The following is a 24,959-nucleotide window of genomic DNA, read 5'->3' on the forward strand; positions in this document are numbered from 1 at the left end:
TTATAATTTCATATATTCAACTCAAAAAATAATCTAAAGGTATATGATTTCATAGTAAAATATAATCTAAAAGTTAATTCATAATAAAAATAATAATACAAAAGCATTCGATTTTCAAAATATAACCCAAAAGTTTACTTAAAATATAAGCCGTAAAATATCAAAAATATCTTTGACTTAAAATCGTTTTGCCTTTAAACCGGTATTTTAGAATAAAAAAAAACCACCGGTCCGATGTTCTAACAAGCCACGCAAAATTACCGAAAGCTCAAATACCGGTCTGATATGCGCAACCTAAGTACGAACCGGTTTTTAAAACACCGCATACAACTATGACATTTTATAAAAAGTTTTAATAAGAGAACCCCTAATGTTGAAAAAAAAACCCTTAAGAATAAAACAAAACATTAATCTAGTCAAAATACTCTGAGGTCACACAACACATATAGACATGTGTGAGCCGTCGCGAAAAAAATGAGTCAACGCAAGTGGGGCCCACACGCACACATTGTAACATAGAACACGGGTTCCAACTTATCTCCTAAATTAGAAATTATAATTGAGCCAACTGAGTTTGGTTTTTATACTTTATTATAAAGTTTTTAACCTGGTGGCAGTGATAAACCCAGGCGTCGTCGGTCTCCAATACTGAGGCCGTAAATCGATACGAGTACGGCTGGTTTTGGTTAGGTATGTTATGATACCGGAACTAAAAACCAAAATCAAAGCAAAAAATATATATATATAAAAATTTGGTGAGTCAATGTGGTAGCGTCGATCGGTAAAACTTGGGCGTTGGGAAGACCGAGCGTTGCGGTTTCTGGCGGTGAGTCTACACAAATTCAGTCATTTACGTCACGTTCGTTACGGTACCGGAACTAGAAAAATAATCGGCATTGGTCGGTTTCGTTACATTCGTTATGATACCGGAATTAAAACAAAATACAGTGAGTCTATAGAATTCAGTTAGTTTTCGTCGGGCCCGTTACGATACCGGAACTATAAAAACAAAAACAAATTGAGCATTCAGTAAGTTTTCGTTACGGTGTCGAAAGTAAGAATAGCCAAAACACAGTGAGTCTGTGAACTAATATGGTGCCGCCAAGTAACCCAACGGAGACTCATCGGCACAAATTTCGTTATGTTTGTTATGGTACCAATATGGTGCCGCCAAGTGACCCAATCAGGACTTGGCGGCACCAAACTTCTCAATTGTTAGATAATAATAATGCAAGTGGATTTCAGTAATCTTAACTATAACAGTATAACTCATGAGCTAATGCTGATCGATACTGAAAATATATGTTTATAACTTTTACTTTCGCTTGTTAGAAAGGAAAAAAAGTGAAGGCGGAGGCTGACGGGTTTACATTAAGTTTGTCATTGACAACTTCATGAATTCGATGGAAAAGTAAATTCTTCCATAAATGTCATGGACAACTAGATGGAGTAATAGTGTTCATAAAAAAGTCAACATCTTTGTTAGGAGTCTACTTTTGAATAGGTTACCTACATTGTCGTCCCTGGAAATCCCTAAATATTTCAGGGCTCGGGGCGAGTTAAAAAAATGGCTCGCTATCTCATAAATAATTGTGATAACAATAAACATAATGAAAGTATTGTAATAAAATGATCTAATTTAAATACTTAAACGAATCATGAACCTCTCCTAGCATTATTAGAAGCAAAGGTCTCGATTAAGCTTTTGCAATGCATACTCTCTAATATATGATTTAAATGTGCCAAAGGTAATGGTAAAATTATGATTTAAACAGGCTAAAGGATCTGCATTGTCACATAAGAGAATCGCATACAACTAAATACGTAATCAACAATAAAAAACGAAAGATGTGAACTTATAACTTCATTTGTACGAAGATAGATTTTTTCTTAGGTAGTAGAAGAAGTTAAATTCATTATTGTGTGACCACTTAAATTTCTTACAGCTTTATTCTATAAAGTTCGGATTTTTCACAACTTCATTTGTTATATATAGATGGATGATTTCATTACGGCTTTTTATGTATATAAATGGCCAATTTTTTAAAAATTGTTATAGAAAAACGCATGGGAAGCGACTTGAATTTGCACGTGGTAGGAAGAAACATACAAGCTTTCTCAATCAACCATTTACATTTTATTGTTTTATTTATCTAAACTGAAATTATATACATAAATATATAAAATATAGTTTTTTAAAACTTTCGGGGCTTTGGGTCATCGCCTCCCTGCCCCTCCCTCGGGTCAGGCCTGGTTACCTACTCGAATTAATCTCTCTTATAAAGGTTTGGATGTCTTGTTCATAATGTGCTCATTTTGCTCTAAAGAAATGGAAATGGTTCAACATATGTTTGCATATTGCGAGGTCGCATATAACACTTGAACCTTGATTCGTGCTTGGTTACAATTATCTGGTCCGAACTTTATGGACCCTAATCAATATTGTTATGCATTTATCAATAAATCAAAAGAAAACCATCCGTCGCATAACCATTGTGCAAGCTAAGAAACAAAAACACGTTAAACATAAGCTCTAGTGCAAACAATTCATTACAAACCACCATTTCCTCGTTGTTGACGTTAGTTAACCGATGATCATAAATCCGAGTCCGTAAAAACGCAATCGGTTAAGTGAATCATAGCTATAAAGAACCATCCAATTTTGATCGATATATGAATAATAACTAAAGAACCATTGAAGCTATAAACCTTGAAACTGTCAACATTTTGTAACACCATGTTTTCTTATTTTCTTTTTCAGCTTCCAATTTTGAATACCTTTTCATTTATAAACATCAAACGATTTACAAAGAAGTGTCATGTAAGAGAGCAACAAGCTGCGTCGCAACCCCCTTTTGGATAACAAACCCCAATCCTACTAAAGACAAAGTTTTGGTTCTTAGGGGGCCATTAAATTACTATACACAACCTGCTGAACTCTGTTCAAAAAGTTCACGGCATCCGGAGCTAAGAACCCAAATGTGTCAAAGGCAAAAGGGATAAACACGTGTTGCTTCTCCAAACAGGCTTTCTCGTGTTTACAACCTTGCCTGATGCCGCCTTCAACGCTGTCTGACCTGCTACAAACCCATTGTCTCTAAGCCCAGCAAGAGAGGGCGCTCCTATGATGTCCACACAAGCGTGTTTCTCCCACACACCCAAAAACAAGAATATCGGTCGGTTGTAAAGTAGATCTTCCTTCAAGAGGATCAGTAAGAAAGTTTACAAGGGTCTCCTTTTTAGCCGAAATTCCTGTCCGTTTAAGAACATCACATAGAACATCTCTCACCAAATCATGTCTGCACTTAAACCCCGGTAATTCTTTGCAATGAACTGCATGCTCGCCAAAAAAATTCAAATAAACCTTTCGGCAAATGGGCATGGCTCATCTACCGGAAACAAATGGATCATTAGCCAATACTTAAGAATTACCCGGTACTCCAAAGCCGACATATGTTGGCTCAATCCTCCAATAGGGATAACACCGAAAAGATATAAAAAATAATTTAAAATGATCAATGAGAATTTCAATCAGGATGAGTCATTACCGTTACAAAATTGATTATATTGAAAAGACAATAATGTCCTTTGAAAGACCTCAAAAGGAAGGGATCACAAAGGATAAATATGTCATTTCAGTGAAAAATATTATTAATAAAAACAAGAGATTTAAAAGCATGTTCATAGTGGTTGTGTCATAAATATATAATAATTTATTATATATTAATTAATATTATAATGGGTTAAAGATGAAGTAAGTGAAATAAATTCTCTTTTTAACTTTAAAAAGCTGGCAGACTAATAATATTCGATAAATAAACTGCCTGTAGAGACGTACACGATTAAAACCCAGTAACTAATATTTAATATTTAATAAAAACATAAAACAAAAATTAGTCGTAGAGAAATGGTATTCTCTTCTTAATTTGAATTACATTTGAAAAATAAATTTGAATTTTGCTCCTGAATATTTAAGTTGGGTTATTTTAAAACACGATATAGATTTATAAAGATTTATTAGGGGTGCGTGAATATTTAAAAACCAACTAATCACAGCATACAACCAATTCATTCTTTTTAACCAATTTGCGTAATGAAACCGCGTTTGCTATGGAGAATGGCTATGGGGATTGGTAACGACCAACACAATAGAGCCTCCTGATACCCTTGGCATTTAAAACGAAGTTTAAAGTCGGTTTCCAAATCAAATTTAAATTTATAAATTTGAACCAATTCAACTGAAATATTCAAATTTAGATTTATATGAAGTTTTTAGTTTTTTTTTATAAAATGCATATTTTTAACTAATGAGATATGTTATTCATTTGATTTTTGCTTAATTTTTATTTTATATATATATATATATATATATATATATATATATTTGTAATTCGGTTTATTCAGTTAAGGAATCATTTCTTTGGATTTAAACGCAAATTCAGTTTCAACAATTTAAATTTTAATACCTTGAATAACTCAAAAACTAAAGTGTTAACGAGTCTAGTCGTTCATTTGAGTTAGTTGAGTCTAGCTTGCTAAAAAATTTAAACAACTTGAACTTAAACGATCTCAAGTCTAAATATACACACACCCAAGTATGAGCAGATTCATATAACGAGCTGGGTAACTTTATGAACCTAAACCCTTTTATGAATATTAATTATTATTTTAATATACTATATATATATAATAAACATTTTAGTAAATATATGATTATAACTTTTTGATGTAATTACATATGAGTATAAATAAAAGTGAGTCAATCCCATACTTAGAAAGTGTTTTCGCAAGACGAGCTCGAGTTTTGGACTATAGAGCTCATACAAACTTACAAACCAAACTCAGTCTTTGTTAAGCTAATAGAACGAGGCTCAAGAGCTATGTCAAGTTAAACGACTCAAGCTCAACCTTTAACTACTCGAGCTAAAGCTTAAATGAACTCGACTTGATAATTCGTTTACAGACAAACAAACCCAATCAAATAGGGAAAATTTCTATAATGACCCCCCCCCCCCCCCACAATTTCATCTTCACGCAAAAAGACCCTTCCAAAATCCATCTGCAAGATGAGATTCAAAAACCAATGGGAAGGTGACACATAGGCATTCAAGATTAATTTGAGCTCAAATTCATCTTCACGATGAGTTTGGATGCGTACGTGTCAGTTTTCTATTGGTCTTGGAATCTCATCGTGAAGATGGAATTGAAACCGAGCCATTTTGAGAATTTTTAAAAAGAAGAATCATTTTTAGAATCTCTCCTCTAGGGATGAGATTGGGATGGTACCAGTACCGACCGGCACCGATCCCGAAAATCCTGATCCCGAAATTTGGAAATTGTTGGTACCGGTACCGGTATTGAAATGTTCGGTTCGGTACCGGTATTATGTGAAAAATTCAGGAAATACCGGTACCGTACCGATACCGAAAACTCAAAACTTGGTACCGATGGTACCAAATCGGTACCGAATTCGGTACCTGTACCGGTACGGTACCAGTACCAATCGGTACCCGTACCGAAAACGCTCATCCCTACTCTCCTCAATGGGTCTTGGGTCATTTTGAAATTTTTTTCATTAGATAAAACACTTGAAGCTAGGCCCATTTAAAAAATAGTGTTAATTGCAATTATGGTCTTTGTGGTGAAACCCAAACACAGCTTTCAACCCCCTGGTGACCATTTGGCAGATAAGGCCCCTGTGGTGGTCCTTTTTTTGCAATTTGGTTCCACGATCAAGTCTCGACTTTAGTTTTCCATGAGAAAACACTAATACCGTTGCAATTTGCAACCACGTGGTTTTAAATAAATACAATTTAGACCCTCATTATATTAAACGCTCTTTTTCCAGAAATTATAAAAAATCATGCATCATGAGTTTCAAACTGTGACATTTGTCCATTTCAGGTTATTTTATACTTGTATTCTTAATGTAAACCCGACCCGTTTTGTATCCCGAACCTTTCGATATTATCAAAATGATGAATTGTATGTTAAATATTTGTTTTATAGTTGTTGGATAAAAAAAAAACACCCTTTTCGGTTCTTAAAATTCCCCGAAAACGCTCAAAACGAACTCCAGGGACTAAAACTACCAAAATGGAGACTTGAATAACCCGTTTGTAGTTTGTGCTTTCTTGGGTCTATAACCAACCCATTTTCATGAAACACCCTTTATGAAAGACCCATTCAACTTACCCTATATATACACACCCATCTTCTTCATTTGTGCTTGCTCATTTCTTCATTTCTCTCTCAAATTCTTGAATTCTAAGGTTGTTCTTCATAAGCTAATCTTTCATTTTAACTAACTTCTCAATACTTAAAGCTTGATGTTACAACATATATATAATATACACTCCTTGTTTACCTTCGGTCTTTCATTTCTCCGGTCTCGGCCGGTTGAAATGTCGGGCTAGTAAGGCAAGGTTACATGGAGGACTTTGTAGTCCTTGTTTATATATTTAACAAATCTAACCATATAACTTGTTATACTTGCTTAACTTCTACATATTTTAGTTTATTGTTCATATTTGTCAAGTTCCATGGTATTGGGTATGTGGTGACTAGCCTCGGTTTCATCCCAAGTTGAGAACCGAACCAAAAACAGAACTTTTGTTTAAAAACATTATTGTTAACTTTTTGAATGTAAAACTTGAGTATTATTATTTATAAGTTATTTTACAAGTTCCATGGTAATTGGGTATGTGGTAACCATCCTCGGTCTTATTCCGAGTCAAGGACCGAACCAAAAACCAAACTTTTGTTTAAAAGCTTTATTGTTAACTTTTTAAATGTAAAACTTGAGTATTATTATTTATAAGTTATTTTACAAGTTCCATGGTAATTGGGTATGTGGTAACCATCCTCGGTCTTATTCTGAGTCAAGGACCGAACCAAAAACCGAACTAAACCGAGTTCACTCGCTTAAGACACACAAGTGTGTTTTTAGCCACCAAAACTCATATTTTTCTTCAAGATTATATTTTAAATCAATTTTAGTTAATTTCTAAACATACTTGGCATGCCGGTAACCAACTTGATCTTATAACAAGTTCGAACCGATAAGGTCGTATACTCGCTTAACGAACGTTAAGGTTCTTCACAATAGAACTACATACTTGGTTAAGTCTATTTTGATTTTATTGAGTTATCTCATAACATTTATTATTTTGGGAAGTTAACTGTGAGCTTGGTCAATTATCAAGTGTCGAACCGACAAACCCGAACACTCGTTTAAACCTCGTTTTGGTATTCTTATAACCAAGGGTTTTGCAATATCGCATTTTAACCCACATTATTACCTAACCTAGGTTGAGTAAAAAAAAAGAAAAAAACTAATGAATAGAATACCGAGACCCGGTTTCAAGTAAACTTATTTTACAAAACTCGTTTCTGTAACTTCTCAAATAATTACATTTTAAATCCTAAACTTTATTTATTTACTTTATTTGTCATGTATTTTATTTTAAACCCTTCCAAGACTACCTACTAAAACAAGACCCGTTTAATATAGGTCTTGCTCGTTACTATAAATAAAGGACCAAGATCCCCTATAAAATACAAAATATCATTCATACATAGCATAGTCCAAGCGAACCCACTTAAAATCTTTACTAAACTATGACCGGCCATCATATTAGCAAATAAACGTATTCCTAAGCTTAATGCGCGAAAACAATAAGAAATTAGCTCAAGGAGTACTAAAAAAGGTGCTAATGGCAGTGGGACTCCTGCGGGTAATAAGAAGCTTAAAAAATGAAGCCCATTTCTTTGAAATCCCACTATAGTAATGCCAATAAAAATAGAAAATGAGAGACCTAAAGTAATGAGAAAATGACTTGTAACTGTGAAGCTATAAGGTATCATACCCTGAAGATTACAAAATAACAAAAAAGTAAAAGTGACCAAGATGCAAGGGAAAAACTTTTGTTTAACATTTCCGGAAAACCCCCTATTTGTTCGTTTACCAGGTTCAGCACGAAATCATAAATAAGCTCTACCAAGGATTGCCAAGCATTTGGTACTAAGTTTCCTCCTCCTTTTTTAGTAACAAAATGAATCAGAAGTAGGACCAAACTCTCTTCTTCCGCTTTACAACCGGAATAAGGAACCTTAGAATTCACCCCGATGAAAAAATGTTGAAAGGCTAGCGAATGGCTGGCTTGACTGGACAACGATGGATTGAAGGTAAGATAGATTTGAGTTCAAGTGGCACAGGACCTTCGATCTACCATAGGGTAGAATACTACCGAATTCATTCTATTGAAGCGTAACATTTCATTTCCTGTTGCATTTCTAAACCGATCTCTCCGATTATTCACGACACTATCTTTCAAGTTACTTGTTAATGTGAGTACTTTTTCATCCCCCGTTTTCCATCTTTCGTTTTGGGGGTAGCATTGCATACTTATTCAAATTCAAATGATTTATACTTGAGTCTTAAACCACAACACGTATTGTATATGTTTACTTAAATAAATGCTCGATTTGGTGTTATATGCTTTACATGATTATGTGCAAATTCTTGAATGCTAAGGCGGGTAGTCTCATCAAAGTATGATCATACGTTAATTCCGAGTATATATGGTATCCCCATATAGAAAGGTGTCGTCAATATATTCTTATTGACGATTTCATTATTGTCGTCAATGTATTCTTATTGACGGTTCGTCAATGTATTCTTATTGACGGTTTTATTATCTAAATTGTTGCTATTATTTATTGTTTTCATATACTAGTTGTGGATTTCATACTATATACTTATTGTCCAAAACTATGAAAATTGCTCACCAACCTTCGTGTTGACAAACTCTATTTTATGCAATGTTACAGGTTTGATGTTAGCTTGATTGGATTACTTGAAGAAACTTATTATATTGGCTTTAGGATATTAGAAAATAAAAGAACAAGTTATTTGTTTATCTATCTATTTGGCATTTTGTATGAACAATTGTTGTGTTATTTATGATGATATGGATTTAAATGAGTTGTTTAAATATTGTAACTTTTTAGTGTCATTGTGCAATGAGCAATCATGTCGCGCCTCGACGTTTTCGCCTTCATTGGTCGGGGTGTGACACAAACCCGGGTCTAACAAGACCAAGTACAACACTTGCAACCAACTGGATTAAAATGATTATTGTTGAAAGATTGATTCTAGTTGTTGAAACACACACGTGACCAATCGTTCAGGTAATCACTGCTGTAGGAGGCATGCTCATCGAAGTCTCAACAGGAGGAGCCGATACCGGAGCAAGGGTCTAAAGGTTTCAGGTAATCACCTATTTTTCAGAGGTTACCGGAACTCATCAACTGATTTATGGAGTTGCTTTTACACAAAGCAGGGTAAGTATAGGAGGATTAGGCACGGTGGGGTGTAAACCAGGGGGAATCGGTGGGCTTGGTGGTATATTTAATTATTATTATTAGGCGTGAAAAGACGACTTTACCCCTAGATTTAACGATCAAACAAAAAGAAAACCCAAATTGCAAAAAACGGACCACCACAGGGGCCTTGCCTTATATACGAAATAACCACCACAGGATTGAAAGCTGCGCTTTGGATTTCATTACAGGCAGTGTTGTAAAAATCGCAAGTCGGTAGTCAGGTGGTGGGGTGGGGACTAGGGATTAATCGGATGAGACTTTAATGTATATTTTTCAGTTTTATATATACGCGCACACATTTTTATATGTAATTTTCAGTTTTATACACACACAAAGAAATTTTTGTCGGAAAGTGGCTGGTAGAGGTGTTCAAAAAAACCGGTTACGGAACCGGTTTGGGCGGTTAACCGGAAAACCGGTTTTTTAAAAACCGGTTTTTTTAAAAACCGGTTTGACCGGTTTACGTAACCGGTTTACGTATCGGTTATACTTTTTGGAGCCAAAACCGGTTTTATAACCGGTTATAAAAAAAACCGGTTTTTTTTAATAACCGGTTATTAAAAAACCGGTTAACCGGTTTTTAAAATAACCGGTTTATAGCCGTTATAAAAAAACCGGTTAACCGGTTTTTTAATAACCGGTTAACCGGTTAAACCGGTTTTCGAACGTTACCAAACGGCTTTATAGCCGTTTTTTTTTTTGCCCGTTTTTTTAGCCGTTTTTTTGGTTTTTTTACCCCCACAAACATCTATATATAGTTTAGGTTGGGTATTGGTTAGATCACACTTGATTATACAACTCCAAAAGCTCTAAACGTTTATTTCATACGCGATTATAACTCCAAACGCTCTTCTTTCGTAGTCGTTTATTTCATACTCGAGTATACCACTCTTAATTCGTAGTCGATTATCATGGCCTCCCAAAGTGCTGCTTCATCGGTCAACATGGGTGCCTCGAACACGGGAGAAACCGTCGTTCGGGTCATCCCCACGAAACGAAACCAAGATATTTGGCAACATTTCGACCTATGCGAAATGTCTAACGGGAACCCAAAAAGCTAGATGCAAACATTGTTTGAAGTTTTATAACAAAGAAGCAAACTCCAGTTTAAGAGCTCATGTAGAAAGGCCCTCTTGCAAGGTCTTGAAGGACGAATCCGGAAGTAGTTCGCAGCCGGAGATGACGAATCAAGGAACGGTGTTTACGTACGACCTTGAAGCGGTACGTCAACAGTTTGGCAACTTTGTGATTCAACAATCACTTCCTTTCAACCACTTCGACAACCCTCAATTCACGGAGATGATGCAAAAGTATGTTCAACCACGCTACCAACACGTAAGTCGTTCGACCCTTAGAAGAGATATGCTTAAAGCATGGAAAAACGCTAAATCCGAACTAATTTCATACTTTTCAAACTTACAAACTGGTGTGAACTTAACAACGGATGTGTGGTCGGTACCTAATGGTTCGCCCGACTCATACATTTGTGTGACGGCTCATTGGGTTGACCCCCGGTCGTGGCAAATGATGAAACGAACCGTTGCGTTTCAATTGTTTGATTACCCGCACACGGGTAGAAATATTTTTAAACTCTTGGATAAAGTCATTCGACAATACAAGATTGAAGATAAAATCTTTTCAATATCGTTTGATAACGCGTCCAACAATACGGCCGCGGTTGGCCATTTAAAATTAAAGTATAAACCTATTTGTGATGGAGCGTTTTTTCATAGCCGATGCATTGCACATATTATCAACTTGGCCGTGCAAGATGGGTTAAACGTGATCGAAACGCAAAGAAACAATTTTAAAAGAATGTTACGAGATGTTTTTAGCAACAATAAAACATTTTCAAGATACAAAAAATTTTGTGATGAAGCTAATTGTCAATGGTTGGGGCCCAATTGGGATTGTCCAACAAGATGGAACTCGACTTGTGATATGTTTGAGAAAGCCATCCAACAAAAAGAATCACTAGTTGCGTTTCATCAAATAATGTCAAGTAGGGGTAAATGTGCACCGTACGATCCTAGAAACTGGTTATTGATTGAGATCGTTACGGAGGTTCTTCAAATTTTTAAATCTTGCACAACTAGTTTATCCGGGGTTTACTATCCAACAAGCCCCATTGCTTTACCAAAAATTGCTGTCATGTGCACAAAGTTGACTGAAATTCATTGTAGGGGTGCACCTTATTTTGATATGGGTGCAAAAATGAAAGAAAAATTTATAAAATATTTTCAACAACTACCCGCTGTTTTGACCTGTGCGGCTGCGTTAAACCCTTGCATCAATGTTGGTGGTGTTGAAGCTTTAATAGAAAAAATTTGTGATGAGCTAGGGTTAAACGACGATCAAAACCCCTATTATAGCCAAACTTTAAAGAATGATTTCAACACCACATTGGCAAACATGTATGATGTTTACCTTACAAAACACGGGTCGTCTTCCCAAATTCATGACTCGTTAAGAGCTGTTGCCCAATCCCAATCCCAAACCGACCTTGAAATGGGGATGTACTACATGATTTGGGAAGACGCCGGTAAACGTCAAAGGGTAAACACCCCAAGCAGTGAACTTGGAAGGTATGGTGGTACCAACTTTGTGAAACACATGACTCCGGATGAATTTAGAAGTCTTGATTTGCTGGCTTGGTGGAGAGGTAAGGAGGATGAGTTTCCGATCCTCGCCGCCATGGCCAAAGATTTACTAACGGTCCAAGCTTCCACGGTAGCTTCGGAGTCTGCTTTTTCTGTTTCTGGCAGGGTTATATCGATTAGGAGGACTCGACTCACTCCAGCAGCTGTAGAGATGTCGATTTGCTACAAGGATTACTTGGACTCTTTAGACAGGGCACAACATCAACGCTCACTCGAGGGGGAAATGGACTATGAGGCGGCCTTGTATGAAGACGAGGTCAATCAAGGACACATTCAACCAATGACCGATGAAGAAGCCGCGTACGACGATTACCTAAGGAATAGCTCGGGATCGGGTAGCGAAGAAAATGAGTAACAAACATCAACTTGTTAATGTAATCGTGTCTAAGCATTCTTTAATGTTTGTATTTTTGAGTTACGAATATGCGATAACGATTTAATGTTTGTATTTTTAATGTAAAAGCTATAAATGAAAGTTATGTGTTTTTAATCTTCCAAGCAAAGAATGCTAACAACGAAACCCTAAACCCTAAACCCTAAAGAAAAGAAAAAAAAAAAAAAAAAAAAAAAAAAAAAAAAAAAAAGGTTAACCGGTTAGACCGGTTATTAAAAACCGGTTATAAAAAACCGGTTTAATAACCGGTTCTAACCGGTTTTTAAACCGGTCCAAACCGGTTTGGCCGGTTTGAGTTTTCAGCAATAAAAACCGGTTAATAACCGGTCCGGTTATTAACCGAACCGGTTTTTTTCTGGACAAAAAAAACCGGTCCGGTTAATAACCGAACCGGTTTTTTCAAAAAAACCGATTTGTGCACCTCTAGTGGCTGGTATCTTGCTGAAAACCGAAATCTCGCCGGAAACCGCTAATTTTGGTCGGAATCTTGCCAAAAACCACCAATTATGACCAGATTTAAACGTTGACCGATTAATTAGCCGACTAGCCCAAAATTAATTAGTGAATTAGAGACTAACAATTAATCAAATATTAATCGATGCCTAATCGTGATTTTTGCAACACTAACTAATGAAGCCATAAATGCAATTAACTTTAAAAAAAATGTAAATAAATTAAAATCCACCAAAACACATGTCAAGACCTGCTACTTCCGGTTAACCAGTCATCTCATCACCCTCTTAACAACAGTCTCACACGGAGGCTAACTCAAAGCAAAGTTATTATTAAAAAAAAACCAGCTGGTTGTGGGTCCCACAGTCCATCGTCAACCGCCGTCTTCTCCTTCTTCCTCTGATCTCTCTCTCTCTCTCTCTCTCTCCATATATAAATATATATAATCATATATGTATGTATACATCTGTTCATAATAATAAAGTTTTGATTTTTATTACAAATGAAGCATTAAAACCTTACAAAAACCAAAACCCATCTCTTATTCTCTCATTTCTCTTAACCCTTAAAGCCTCTTGCTTTGCATATTTCTAGAGAGAGAAAGTAGAGAGAGAGAGTGATAAATATATACACACACATATATATACACAAAAGCAAGTTTTTTTATATGAAGAGATTGAGAAAGAAAGCATTGATGAGCTAACAAATTCATGTAAAAAGAAAGAAGAAGATATATATACATATATACACATATATATGTATGTGTGTATGTGTATATTATTATTATTTGGGGGCATATAATTGGATACAATAGGTAAGTTTTTTCAATACCCTTTTGCTTAATTAGTGTAATATCACATCAAGTAGATCTAATTCAAGTTATTTTTTTTTTATCAAATTCAATTAGTTGATTTACTGATTTAGGGTATTTGAAATTATTGTTTTTTTCTATATTTGGGATTTGATTTAACAAGATTACAATAAATCTTGATTAGGGTTTGTTTTGATTGAACAGTTTCAAGAAATAATAATAATAATAATAATAATAGATTAAGAGATCTGGAATTGGCAATATGAAGATATTATTATCTTTATTTATTCATTTGTGGAATAGATTCTGTTTATCTTTATATGTGTTGAGTTACAAGTTATTGCCATTTGTGGATTAACATCAATTGGATTGCTTCACTGTGCTTCTTACTTTCTTTAGCTAATTCATTTATATGGATCTTGGATTTATTATCTGTCTGACTCAACTATCTGATATGAGTGTATTGATTGATGTGATGATTGTTTTCCAATTTGGGATTATTTTGCAGTTGGGAAGGTTGCTTGGTTGGTGATTTCAAGATATCTTGATTAGGGTTCAGAAATCCACAAAAGGTTTAATCTTTTTGGCTTGATTCAATAAGATTCAAGAAATCTTGATTAGGGTTCTTGAAAAATACAAAAAAGTTTCAATCAAGGCTTGATTGAACAAGATTTCAAGAAATCTTGATTAGGGTTCTTCAAATATCCCCAAAAGTTTCAATCTTTCGGGTTTGATTCAACAAGATTTCAAGAAATCTTGATCAGGGTTCTTCAGAAATACCGAAAAGTTTCGATCTTTTTGGTTAAGGTTCTTCAAAAATCCCAAAAAGTTTCAATCTTTCGGGTTTGGTCAGAAATCCCCAAAGTTTCAATCGCTCGGGTTTGATTCAACAAGATTTCAAGAAATCTTGATCAGGGTACTTCGAAAATCCCCAAAAGTTTCAATCTTTCGGGTTTTTGATTCAACAAGATTTCAAGAAATCTTGACCAGGGATCTTCAGAAATCCCGAAAAGTTTCAATCTTGATTACGGTTTCTCGAAAATCCCCAAGTGTTTTAACTTTTGGGTCTGATTCAAGAAGGCATGCTGGAAGAAAGATCTTTTTTGGTTTCAAGAAGCTTCAACAACAACACAGACAACACTTGGGGGGTTTTTATGAGTAATTTCAACGTCGAGAAGATCGAATCTCATCACGAAAAACGACCGTTAGATATCGAAGATGAAGAAATCATCCACCCTCCAAAAACCCGCAAGCAATCTCCCGAATATTATAATCTTGATCAACCCGACAGCAATCAACGCCACGCAGGCGATGACTCAGATTCAAGCGAATCTCCCGATCACAACAATCTTGATCTTGAATTAGGGTTTCTTGATCAACTAGACAACAATCAACTCCACGCGGGCAATGACTCAGACCCAAGCCAATCTCCCGATTACAACAATCATGATCTCGGATTAGGGTTTCTTGATCTTTCACTAGCCTCGACTAACCAAGCCAACAATAATCAACACAACGCGGGCAATGACTCAGATTCAAGTTCCCTAATCCACGCCATCGGTCGAGACAACTCGATTAGCTGTCTACTCAAATGCTCTAGATCCGATTATGGGTCAATCGCATCACTAAACGGAGCGTTTCGTGACCTGATTACAACCGGTGACCTTTATAGGTTAAGAAGAAAGAACGGTATTATCGAGCATTGGGTTTATTTTTCGTGCCATTTGGTCCAATGGGAAGCTTTTGATCCTATGAAACAACGTTGGATGAATCTACCGACAATGTCATCAAACACATGTTTTCAATTTTCCGATAAAGAGTCTTTAGCGGTTGGGACCGAGCTACTTGTGTTAGGAAAAGAAGTTCTTAATCATGTAATATACAAGTATAGTTTATTAACTAACTCATGGTCATCCGGGCAGTTAATGAACGAGCCCCGATGTTTATTCGGGTCCGCGAGTCTCGGTGAGATTGCAATCGTAGCCGGAGGGGTCGACCCGAGTGGAAATATTGTGAACTCGGCTGAACTTTACAATAGCGAGTCGGGTGCGTGGGAAACGCTTCCAAACATGCATAAACCGAGGAAAATGTGTTCGGGTGTGTTTATGGATAATAAGTTTTATTTGATCGGTGGAATTGGTGGGGCCGACATGAATCCGTTGACTTGTGGTGAAGAATATGATTTGGGGACAAGGGTATGGAAGGAAATTCCAAATATGTCACCAGTGAGGGGCGGCGGTGCTGCCAATGAGGCGCCACCGTTAGTGGCGGTTGTAGATAACGAGCTGTATGCTGCTGACTGTGCGGATATGGAAGTTAGAAAGTATATTAAAGAACGAAAAGAATGGGAAACGGTCGGAAGATTGCCCGAACGGGCCGATTCGATGAACGGTTGGGGGATCGCATTTCGAGGGTGTGGTGATCGTGTTATTGTTATTGGCGGGCCAAGAACGGGTGGGGCGGGGTTTATAGAAGTGAATTCGTGGGTCCCGCGAGACGGGCCGCCTCAGTGGACCATGCTCGGGCGGAAACAGTCGAGTAACTTTGTGTACAATTGCGCGGTTATGGGGTGCTGAAGTTGGTGTTTTTCATGGGCATATGATTCTTGATCATGGGTAACTCAACTATTTCAACAAAAGTTTTAATCTTTTTCATTTTTAATTGTTCAGGATGAAGAAAAAACAGATTTTTACTTATAAGATTAATGATTTCTTGGAAAAAGATAATCTTGATTATGTTTCTTTAAGGTGTCATCCAACTAAGGGTTAGAGGGTCTAATAACTTATCTGATTACAAATGGTCTAAACAGCTTAATCTATATGTTTTTTTTTAATTTCTTGCATTGCTCAAAAGGAGAAATAAGTTGTTAATAACGCGCTCTTAAGCGTTTTGTGTTTGTTTTTAGTTTTCGGTTTAATTGTTATGGTTTTTGGTTTTGTGGATTATGTTTACAGATGCTAGGGGTGAGCATGGGTCGGTTCGGGTATGTGCTAAAAGCCTAAAACCAAGCCTGTAACCAATGTTTCAGTTTGTTTGGTTTTTATATATTATCGGGTTCGGCTATAAACAGTTTGGTTAATTTGGGTTGAATGCATGTCGGCTCGGTTATTTTGGTTTCTTGAATCGAACTGAGCTTAAAGGAGGTCAAGCCTAAAAATAAGTTTGTTTAATAGATGAGCCCGAGCCAGAGCTTCACTTATTGAGTTGGAGTTGGCTCCCGAGCCTAAACAAGCCTACTTTTTGTATAGTTTACACCGCCCATGCCAGGACTTGACTTAAACTGAAAATACCGGTTTAGTCGTTTAGAGCTTGTTTGGACTCGAATCAGCCTAAACGTATCAAATATGTGTGAGGGGTCAGAACAAATCAAAGTCAGATTCGATATGGGTCAGAACGAGTTTGGGTCGAATCGGATTATGTCGGATTTGACCAAAGCAGGTTGTGTCAAAGCTGCCGCCACCACCCACCGTTCTAAGTTAGCAAGGTTTATATATCGTCTCATTTAGGCCAATTGTATATATGAGCGTGTAACGTGTCAGAACGCGTTCAGGTTATATTATGTATAAGTCAAAACAAGCAGATTTAAAACAGGCTCACTTAGAGTCGGTTTTGACCGAAAACGTCGGGTCAAAGCCGCCATCATCGCCATCTGTTCCGAGTTTCCTAGGCTTGTAGTGTGTCTCATTTTGGATCAATTGTATAATTCTGCATCATACTTTTATTTGACTTTTATAATAATAATAATAATAATAATAATAATAATAATAATAATAATAATAATAAAACTTACACTGCACTGCTGCAGCTTCAAGAAATGGACCAAACAATATAACTTTAGATCATTGAACCATATAAATTTAATTTGTTTCCTAAAATCATAACTTACACAAACAATTGGTCACAAAATTTTAAATATCATGTGAGTTCATAAAAAAAAAAAAAAAAACCCTCAAAAAGGAAATCCTTTATGTTGAATCTTTTTCGCCTTTTCGGCTAACCGCTTTACATCTTTTGCATCCACATAGCATCTCATCAACTCGTATGCAATCTCGGGAGGGTGACAATCAACAAACACCTTCAAAAACCTCTTTTCCGTCATCCTCAAAGCCGTGAACACCCTGGGCCCGTTTACACTCGGGCCAAGGCCCATATCATCGATCTTCGCAGCCAAAGTTATGCGCGGTTTCAACACCGTTTCCAAGTTTCTATAAAGCAAAAACGGGTACTTAAGTACAACCCGAGCCGGTTGCTTCATAGTCGCCACCACAAAAGTCATGTTTCTTTGAACTTTGTCAACCGATAAAGTCAACACAAGCGGTGACATACCCACAAGCCAGAAAACCTCGTCTTCCAAAAACCCAAACTTTTCAAGATTCACTACTTTCTCACGTATCGTTTCGAGGCGCGAGATTGCGATAAGCGTGACAATGTATTTATACATTTTCGAGTCTTTCGAGGTCCCGGTTTTTCTAATGTATTCCAACTTTTCAGCGTTTAATGACGTTCTAGGTATCATAGTCGGTCGGGAAAGTAACATTAGCGTTAAATCTCGACCTGTTATACCCATCGATGTATACAATTCAACGGTGGGTATAATCAGGTTTTCCAAATCATAAGTTAGAATCGACGGGTTTCTAAGAATGACTTTTTGAAGGGTTTCTTTTGACCCGAATAACTGTTCTAGGTATCGAACACGTTCATCAAGACAACGGTTGATTCTACATCTTAAAAAACGAGGCCTGCAGCTAATCATTTGGACCAAACCTGGAGGAGTGAACCCGAGATTTTGAAGAATTTGGAGTTTTGATTGGAGTTTATCGAGTCGGGCTTTGTGGAGCGATGGCATATGTTTAAGAATTTTCAATATTTGTTGACCGTTACATCCCCATGCTTTGAATACATCTTCACAAGTGTTTGGTGGTAACTGATACTCTTGAAGTGAAAAAGAAAACAAAATATAGGTTAAGAGTTTATGAAATTAAAATAATAATTGGAGTATGAAATTTTACAAAAAAAAAAAAAGAAAAAAAACAGTGAAATTGAGACCTGATTTTGTTGTTGTTTGTGTTTCTTATCATAAGTGTTGGAGGCTGCATTCATCATCTGAAGAAGACATTAAACAGACTAATTTCAGCTTCGCATGAATCTTTATAATATGGATTAATAAGTTTTTAGGTGATAACATCAATCTATATTAGGCCTGTAAGCAAACCAAACGAACACGAACAAGGACATGCTCGTGCTCGTTTATTTAACTTTAAACAAACACGAAAACATGATCGAACAAATATTTGAGTTCATGTTCGTTTGTTTAAAAAGTGAACATGTTCGTGTTCATTTATGTTCGTTTGTTAAAAATCTAAACAAACAGTTCACATACAAACCGAACAAAGATAAGCGAACATTAATGAACAAATGTAAATGAAGACAAACTAACATAAATGAACACACCTAAATGAACAAATACGAAACTCTAGTTGACTCATCCAGAAATTATTTAATTATATTCAACTAATACATAAACGAACATAAATAAACGGACATAAACGAGCATAAATACACAAACATAAATGAACGAACGTTACATGTGTTCATGTTCGTTCGTTTTTTATATAAACGAACTTCCCGCCAAACGGTTCACGAACAGTTTGCTGAACGTTCAGTTCGTTTACAGGCCTATTCTACATATAATGCACTGCGCATAGAAAATTCTTGTTATAAAAGTAAAGAATTTGCAAGAACACATATGTCAACTTCGGGATAAACGGGCCGTATTCATGTAAACCAACGAACACATATGTCAATTGTCATGTTCTGGTTTACGTGTGTCACAATTTTCGGGCCCGTGTCACGTTTGTGTAAAGTTTTCGGGCCCATGAATCCGTGAATGCGACCCGTTTAGCTCCCCTAATCTCAATACTCAAGACTTCCACTTTACTTATGTTTGAGCTATTAATCAATCAATAGAAGAAAGCATTTACCTTCATGTCAAGCACTGGTTCATCGGTTAACTGCAAACATGTTGAAAAAGAAGCCCTTAACCGATCCGTAATAAACGCATGGCCACCACCAATAAAATAACTAGCCGTATGCACCAAACGGTCTTGGTTAAGCAACATACCGAACCATCTTTCCTGCAGATGACACAGAAACACATCTACATGACATAAATGAAATAATAACATGAATCAATCAACATAAAGCTTTAATAAAAACTAGTAGCAAATGTGACATAAATATGTTACACAAGCAAATACACAGTATTAATGAACACAAATATCTTAGTTTATTTCAACAAGATATAGACAATATTACGCATTTTTTATTCGCTTTTTAAAACCCTAAACTGATAACTTACAGCTGCAAACATTAATAGGCCTATAAACAGTAGAAAATGTGCCATAAACATTAACCGAACGTTCAATGAACTGTTCGTGAACCATTCGGTGGGAAGTTTGTTTATTTATAAACGAATGAACATGAACAAAAAAAATTTGTTTAACTAAACGAACAAACATGAGCACATACTTCGTTCGTTCATTTATGCTCGTTTATGCTTGTTTATTAACGTTCATTTATGCTTTTATATACTAATAGAAACTAATTAAACATTGTATCATGCACTTAATGCTAGAGGTGGACAAAAAAAATCGATTAACCGAACCGACCCATAAATCAAACCGAAACCGAACCGGTTTGAAACCAATCATGTAGAAACCGTTCGGAACCTATTGAAACCGTATGTTCGGAATCGGTGTGTAATTCTCTCCACCGAAACTGAAATTGGCCAAAACGGGTAAAAAACCGGCCAAAAACCCATCGTAACCTGGTCAAGTAACCGGTTTTCACTTTTGTTGACCGAACCGAACCGAACCGAAGCGGTTTCAACCCACACCGGTTTTGGGTTTTAAACCGGTTTGTGCACCTCTACTTAATGCTTTATATTTGTTCATTTGCTTCTAGATTAGTGTCTTCATTTATGTTCTTTTATCCTAGGGCTGTTCAAAATAGGGGTGAGTAGAAAACAGAATTAACTGAACCGAAACCGAATTAACCGAAAAAACCGAACCAAAGCATTAACCGACGGTTAATTTTTTGTATTTTTGAAAAACCGAATTTTCAGTTTCGGTTCGGTTTTCCATTTTTAAAAAACCGAACCGATTGATGGTGATGAAGATTATGAAGATGAATGAAGATTATGACAAACTTTTAGCCCTTTTTTTTATTAAGAACTTTGCTGAATTTTAAACTTTACTACTCTAACAACTTTTTATTCGTATGATTCCACGTAACATGTGTTTATTTTTGTTTTTTGTATTTAATATATTTGTGGTACTTAAATACATTCTTACAAGCTTAAAATCATCATCTTCATTTTTAAAATGTTTTGCAATGTCTACACATAGTTGAAAAAAAAAACCGACTATAACCGAACCGAAACCGAACGGCTTGTATATTAAAAAAACCGAGGACTTCTGTTTCGGTTTTACCTAAAAACCGAACCGAACCGTGCTCAACCCTAGTTCAAAACAAAGCTCGGGCCCGTGGCTTGCTCGATAAAAGCTCAAATAAATCTAGCTAAAAAAACTTGATTTGAAACAACCTGAGCTAAGTTGGCTCATTTTTGTAACCGAGCCAAACTCGACCATGGCTCGGCTCGTTAGCTCGCTTAATTTCAAAATCGAGCTCAAGCCTAGTTTAGCTGCCTCCTTTACTTTCAAGCTCGAGCTCGGCTCGTGAACAGCCCTACTTTTACACTCTTTTTCGATTTTTAACGGATGAACACAAACGACAAAATTAGGCGTTTCTAATTCACATCCAAAAACCATAAATTGATTACTTAAAACTACAAATTAACAGTCTTTATAAACAACCCACAAATTATTAACAAACCCAAATCATACCCACAATCCAAAACCCCGAAATTGAACCCCAAAACCCAAGAAACTGAACAGCAGCAGCATAATTTGAGACAAGTAATTGAAGGGTTGAAATTAACTTACGGTAAAGAACGATGAGAGGATACGTGGGTTATGCGATTGAAGGGTTTTTGTTGTTAATTTGAGACAAGTCGCCATTGTTGCAGACACAAGTAGCGTTAGAAGCTTTAAAAAGTGAGGAAATAGAAACTGTAGGGGTGAATTGTAATTTATATGAAGATCAGGGGTTGAATTGCCACTCTTTTTTTTTTTAATTTATCATTTATGTTCGTTTATTTATGTTTGTTTATTTATGTTCGTTTACGTATTAATAGCAAATAATGAAACATTACGTGGAATGGCTGTTCACGAGCCGAGCCGAACTGAGCGAAGGCTTGCTCGTTGCTTGGCTCGTTTACAGCTGAACCGAACCGAACAGCTGAAATTCGAACCGAGGGGAAAACGAAACGAGCCAAAATCGAATCGAGCATTTTTCGATCGAATATCGAGCGATTTCGAGCATTTTTTATTTCTTTTTCACTTTAAGAATTTCAATAAGAAACAAGTTTGAATACTATAAATAATATATTTTGTAAACAAATTAGTAGTTTTTAGACAAATGTATAATAGGTTGTGAATTTTTACGAGAAAGAAGTTTGAAATGAGATATAATGAACATGCACACAAACTTTTAATATTCTGAAAACCTGAATCGAACTAATAAAACTATAAAATTGACGGAATATGAAAATTTTAAAAGGGTTTAAAAAATTGTATACTTATATTTTATGTGTGTTGTCTATATATTAATATATTTGTTCATATATAATTATATATAAAATAAATGAAAAATATTCGAGCTGAATCAAACCGAGTAGACCTTTGCTCGTTGCTTGGCTCGTTTACAAACCGAACCGAACAGAGCGGCTCGTTTACAATCGAGCGAAAAAACGAGCGAGCATTTTCTGAGCAAATTCCGAGCGAGTTCGAGCATCGAGCGGTTTGGACGGCCCTACGTGGAATAGAGGTGACAAACCGGTTTAAAACTCAAAACCTATTTGGGTTGTGTCGAGGCGGTAAGTCGACGCGAATTCGTTCGTTTTCGGTTATCGAAACTAAAACCAAAAATAAAAAGAAAACAGATAATAATTGGTAAAACAAAAAATAAAACTAAAACCAATGGGGCGGTGTGTCAACGCAAATTCGGTCGGTCTCCATTACGTTTGTTACGATACCGAAACAAAAACACGAAATAAATTTGGCATTCGGTCGGTTTTCGCTACGTCGTTACAGTACCAGAACTAAAACAATAAACAATGAGTCTACACGAATTCAATCAGCCTCCATCACGCTCGTTATAGTACTGAAGCTTAATAAAAAAAACAAAATTAACATTCGGTCGATTTACGTTATGTCCGTTACTGTACGATAACTAAACAAAAAGAAATGTCGGTAGCCACTGAGGTGCCGCCAAGTGGCCCAATAAGGGCCCTTGCGGCACCAAAGTTGCCTTTTATACTATATATTAATAACTGACCTTTTAAGATAAAATACGGGTTTCGGGTTTCGCATATTAGGTCAGTATTTTAAGCATGGTATTTTTGAAGGGTTTGCTAGAACATTGAACTAAGGGTTTTTTTTTTCCTAAAAGGTGTATTGGTTTTTATCTATCCCAATTATTATCTTTTGATCGCTATCGATCCTAACTAACGAATTGGCTGCTGACGGTCCCAACTTTTAATGTATTTGTTCCCATGTAACATCTAGGAAAAACCCATATTTATTTTGGACTAAAGTTGTCAACTTTGAAAGTTGAAGGACTAAAAATATTCTCAATATAAGTCATGAGAAATGAAATAAGAAAAATAAGCATTTTATGTTAAGAAAGTAAGAAAGTCTATCCCGCATGGAAAGATGAAAGAAAGTGAAAGCATTCCACATGGGTATAAATAATGAATGGAATTTTCATCCAATATGGAAACAAACAAAGAAATGAAAGCTCTTTATAAGGAAGCAAGTTTCCATATAAATGTTTTAATGTGGCTAATCACTCTCCATAGTCCTAGCGGAGGGTGCGAAGCACCCGACGCGCACGCGCACGGACTCGGACTCGGACGATGGGTGTAATGTGGCGTTTTGATGGCGCACTTTGCACTTGCATCTTCGCGATACGCGAAGTTGCATCTCTGCATGCGTGACACGTGGCGATACGCGAAGTTGCAGAATTTCAGCTATAAATAGATGGGTGTAAAACACATTCCAACTCACACCAACCATTTCACTTTTCACACATTTTGCATCATTTTACATGCCGACCTCGTGAAGCGTGCCGATCTCATGAAGCGTGCCAAGCTCCGAAGCTCTGACGGTTTAAGCGATAATATGCGATATAGAGTAGAAGTGCCGCTCAATCAATCATAAGCATTTAACTCCAAATACCCGTACACGGTAGGGGTTCTGGTTAAGTTATTATTTTATTATTATAATAGCTTAGACCATAGTCGAAGGTATAGCCCGAACCTTGATCACTATTAAGTATAATATAGCTTTTCATAAGCACAGGTTATAATCTAATTATAGTTTCTTCATGATTAAGAAACATAATCATTTATATACAAAGGGTATAGTTAAAAAAAAGTATTTCTTAATAATTAATAAATATACTATTCATTCACGGGTTATAGACAAAGTAATGTTTCTTCTTGAAAAAGAAACCTGGTATAAATGTTTCTTCCTGAAGAAGAAACCTGATATATAATTAATAAATAAACAAAGGGACTAAAGGTCCACATGTTTTGTACAAACAAACGAATTGTCAAGGTTACAGCTATACAAAACAGACTACGGGGTCTGAAGCTAGATCGTTGATCTAGATATTTATACAAATGTTATACTCGTACTATAGGTCTGAGATAACAGCCAATCAATCAATCTGAAAGCTAAAAACAGAAGCAGTAATCAGTTACAGAAACTGATTTACAGACAGGGGTCAGTAACCAAAACTGATCAATATATAGGAATCAGTGTCAGAAACTTATTACAATCATAAAAGGTAAATACGCCCCAAACTTTTATAACTCTTTTAGAGTCTGAACTGTTTACATAGGATTTACGAATCCTTAAAACTTTGTGTTACAATAATAAGAAACGGGCATACTCAGATTAAGAGTATACATGTGTCTGGATCCATACATACATGGTGACTCGGAGTTCCCCGAGGCCATGCATATCATCAAACATGCCTCTGGTAGTCTACGGGACTGATCAGAGAAATGATATTGTGTATATGATTAATTGTACATGTACTTAGAGTAATTTTAACCCAATTGAGTTGG

At 36.1% G+C, this 24,959-nt stretch overlaps 1 protein-coding gene and 1 pseudogene across 2 annotated transcripts; one reads left to right on the top strand and one right to left on the bottom strand.

The window, feature by feature from the left end:
* The first annotated feature begins 14,370 nt into the window (after nt 1–14,370).
* LOC143619199 (F-box/kelch-repeat protein At1g26930 pseudogene) lies at nt 14,371–16,487 on the top strand (annotated as a pseudogene). Its single transcript, XR_013151151.1, has 2 exons — nt 14,371–14,491; nt 14,571–16,487. The product of XR_013151151.1 is annotated as an F-box/kelch-repeat protein At1g26930 pseudogene (transcript).
* Nucleotides 16,488–17,645: 1,158 nt separating this feature from the next.
* LOC143619200 (uncharacterized) lies at nt 17,646–21,806 on the bottom strand. The gene is made up of 4 exons (XM_077091194.1): nt 21,709–21,806; nt 19,687–19,839; nt 18,752–18,808; nt 17,646–18,629 (listed from the first exon to the last, which is right to left on the bottom strand). Exons 1-4 carry the CDS (start codon nt 21,781–21,783, stop codon nt 17,655–17,657), a joined length of 1,260 nt encoding a protein of 419 aa, XP_076947309.1. The 5' UTR covers nt 21,784–21,806; the 3' UTR covers nt 17,646–17,654.
* Nucleotides 21,807–24,959: the final 3,153 nt, after the last annotated feature.

Source organism: Bidens hawaiensis, unplaced genomic scaffold, assembly GCF_021521415.1.
Source record: "Bidens hawaiensis isolate Kalapana, Puna unplaced genomic scaffold, B.hawaiensis_p1.1 tig00002414_1, whole genome shotgun sequence".
Classification (NCBI taxonomy): Eukaryota; Viridiplantae; Streptophyta; class Magnoliopsida; order Asterales; family Asteraceae; genus Bidens; species Bidens hawaiensis.

Coding starts and splice junctions, on each gene's coding strand:
- LOC143619200 (XM_077091194.1), bottom strand. CDS start 21,783: ATGGCGACTTGTCTCAAATTAACAACAAAAACCCTTCAATCGCATAAC. Junction 19,840..21,708: donor TCCTCTCATCGTTCTTTACC/GTAAGTTAATTT, acceptor TGTCATCTGCAG/GAAAGATGGTTCGGTATGTT. Junction 18,630..18,751: donor ACAAACAACAACAAAATCAG/GTCTCAATTTCA, acceptor CAAGAGTATCAG/TTACCACCAAACACTTGTGA.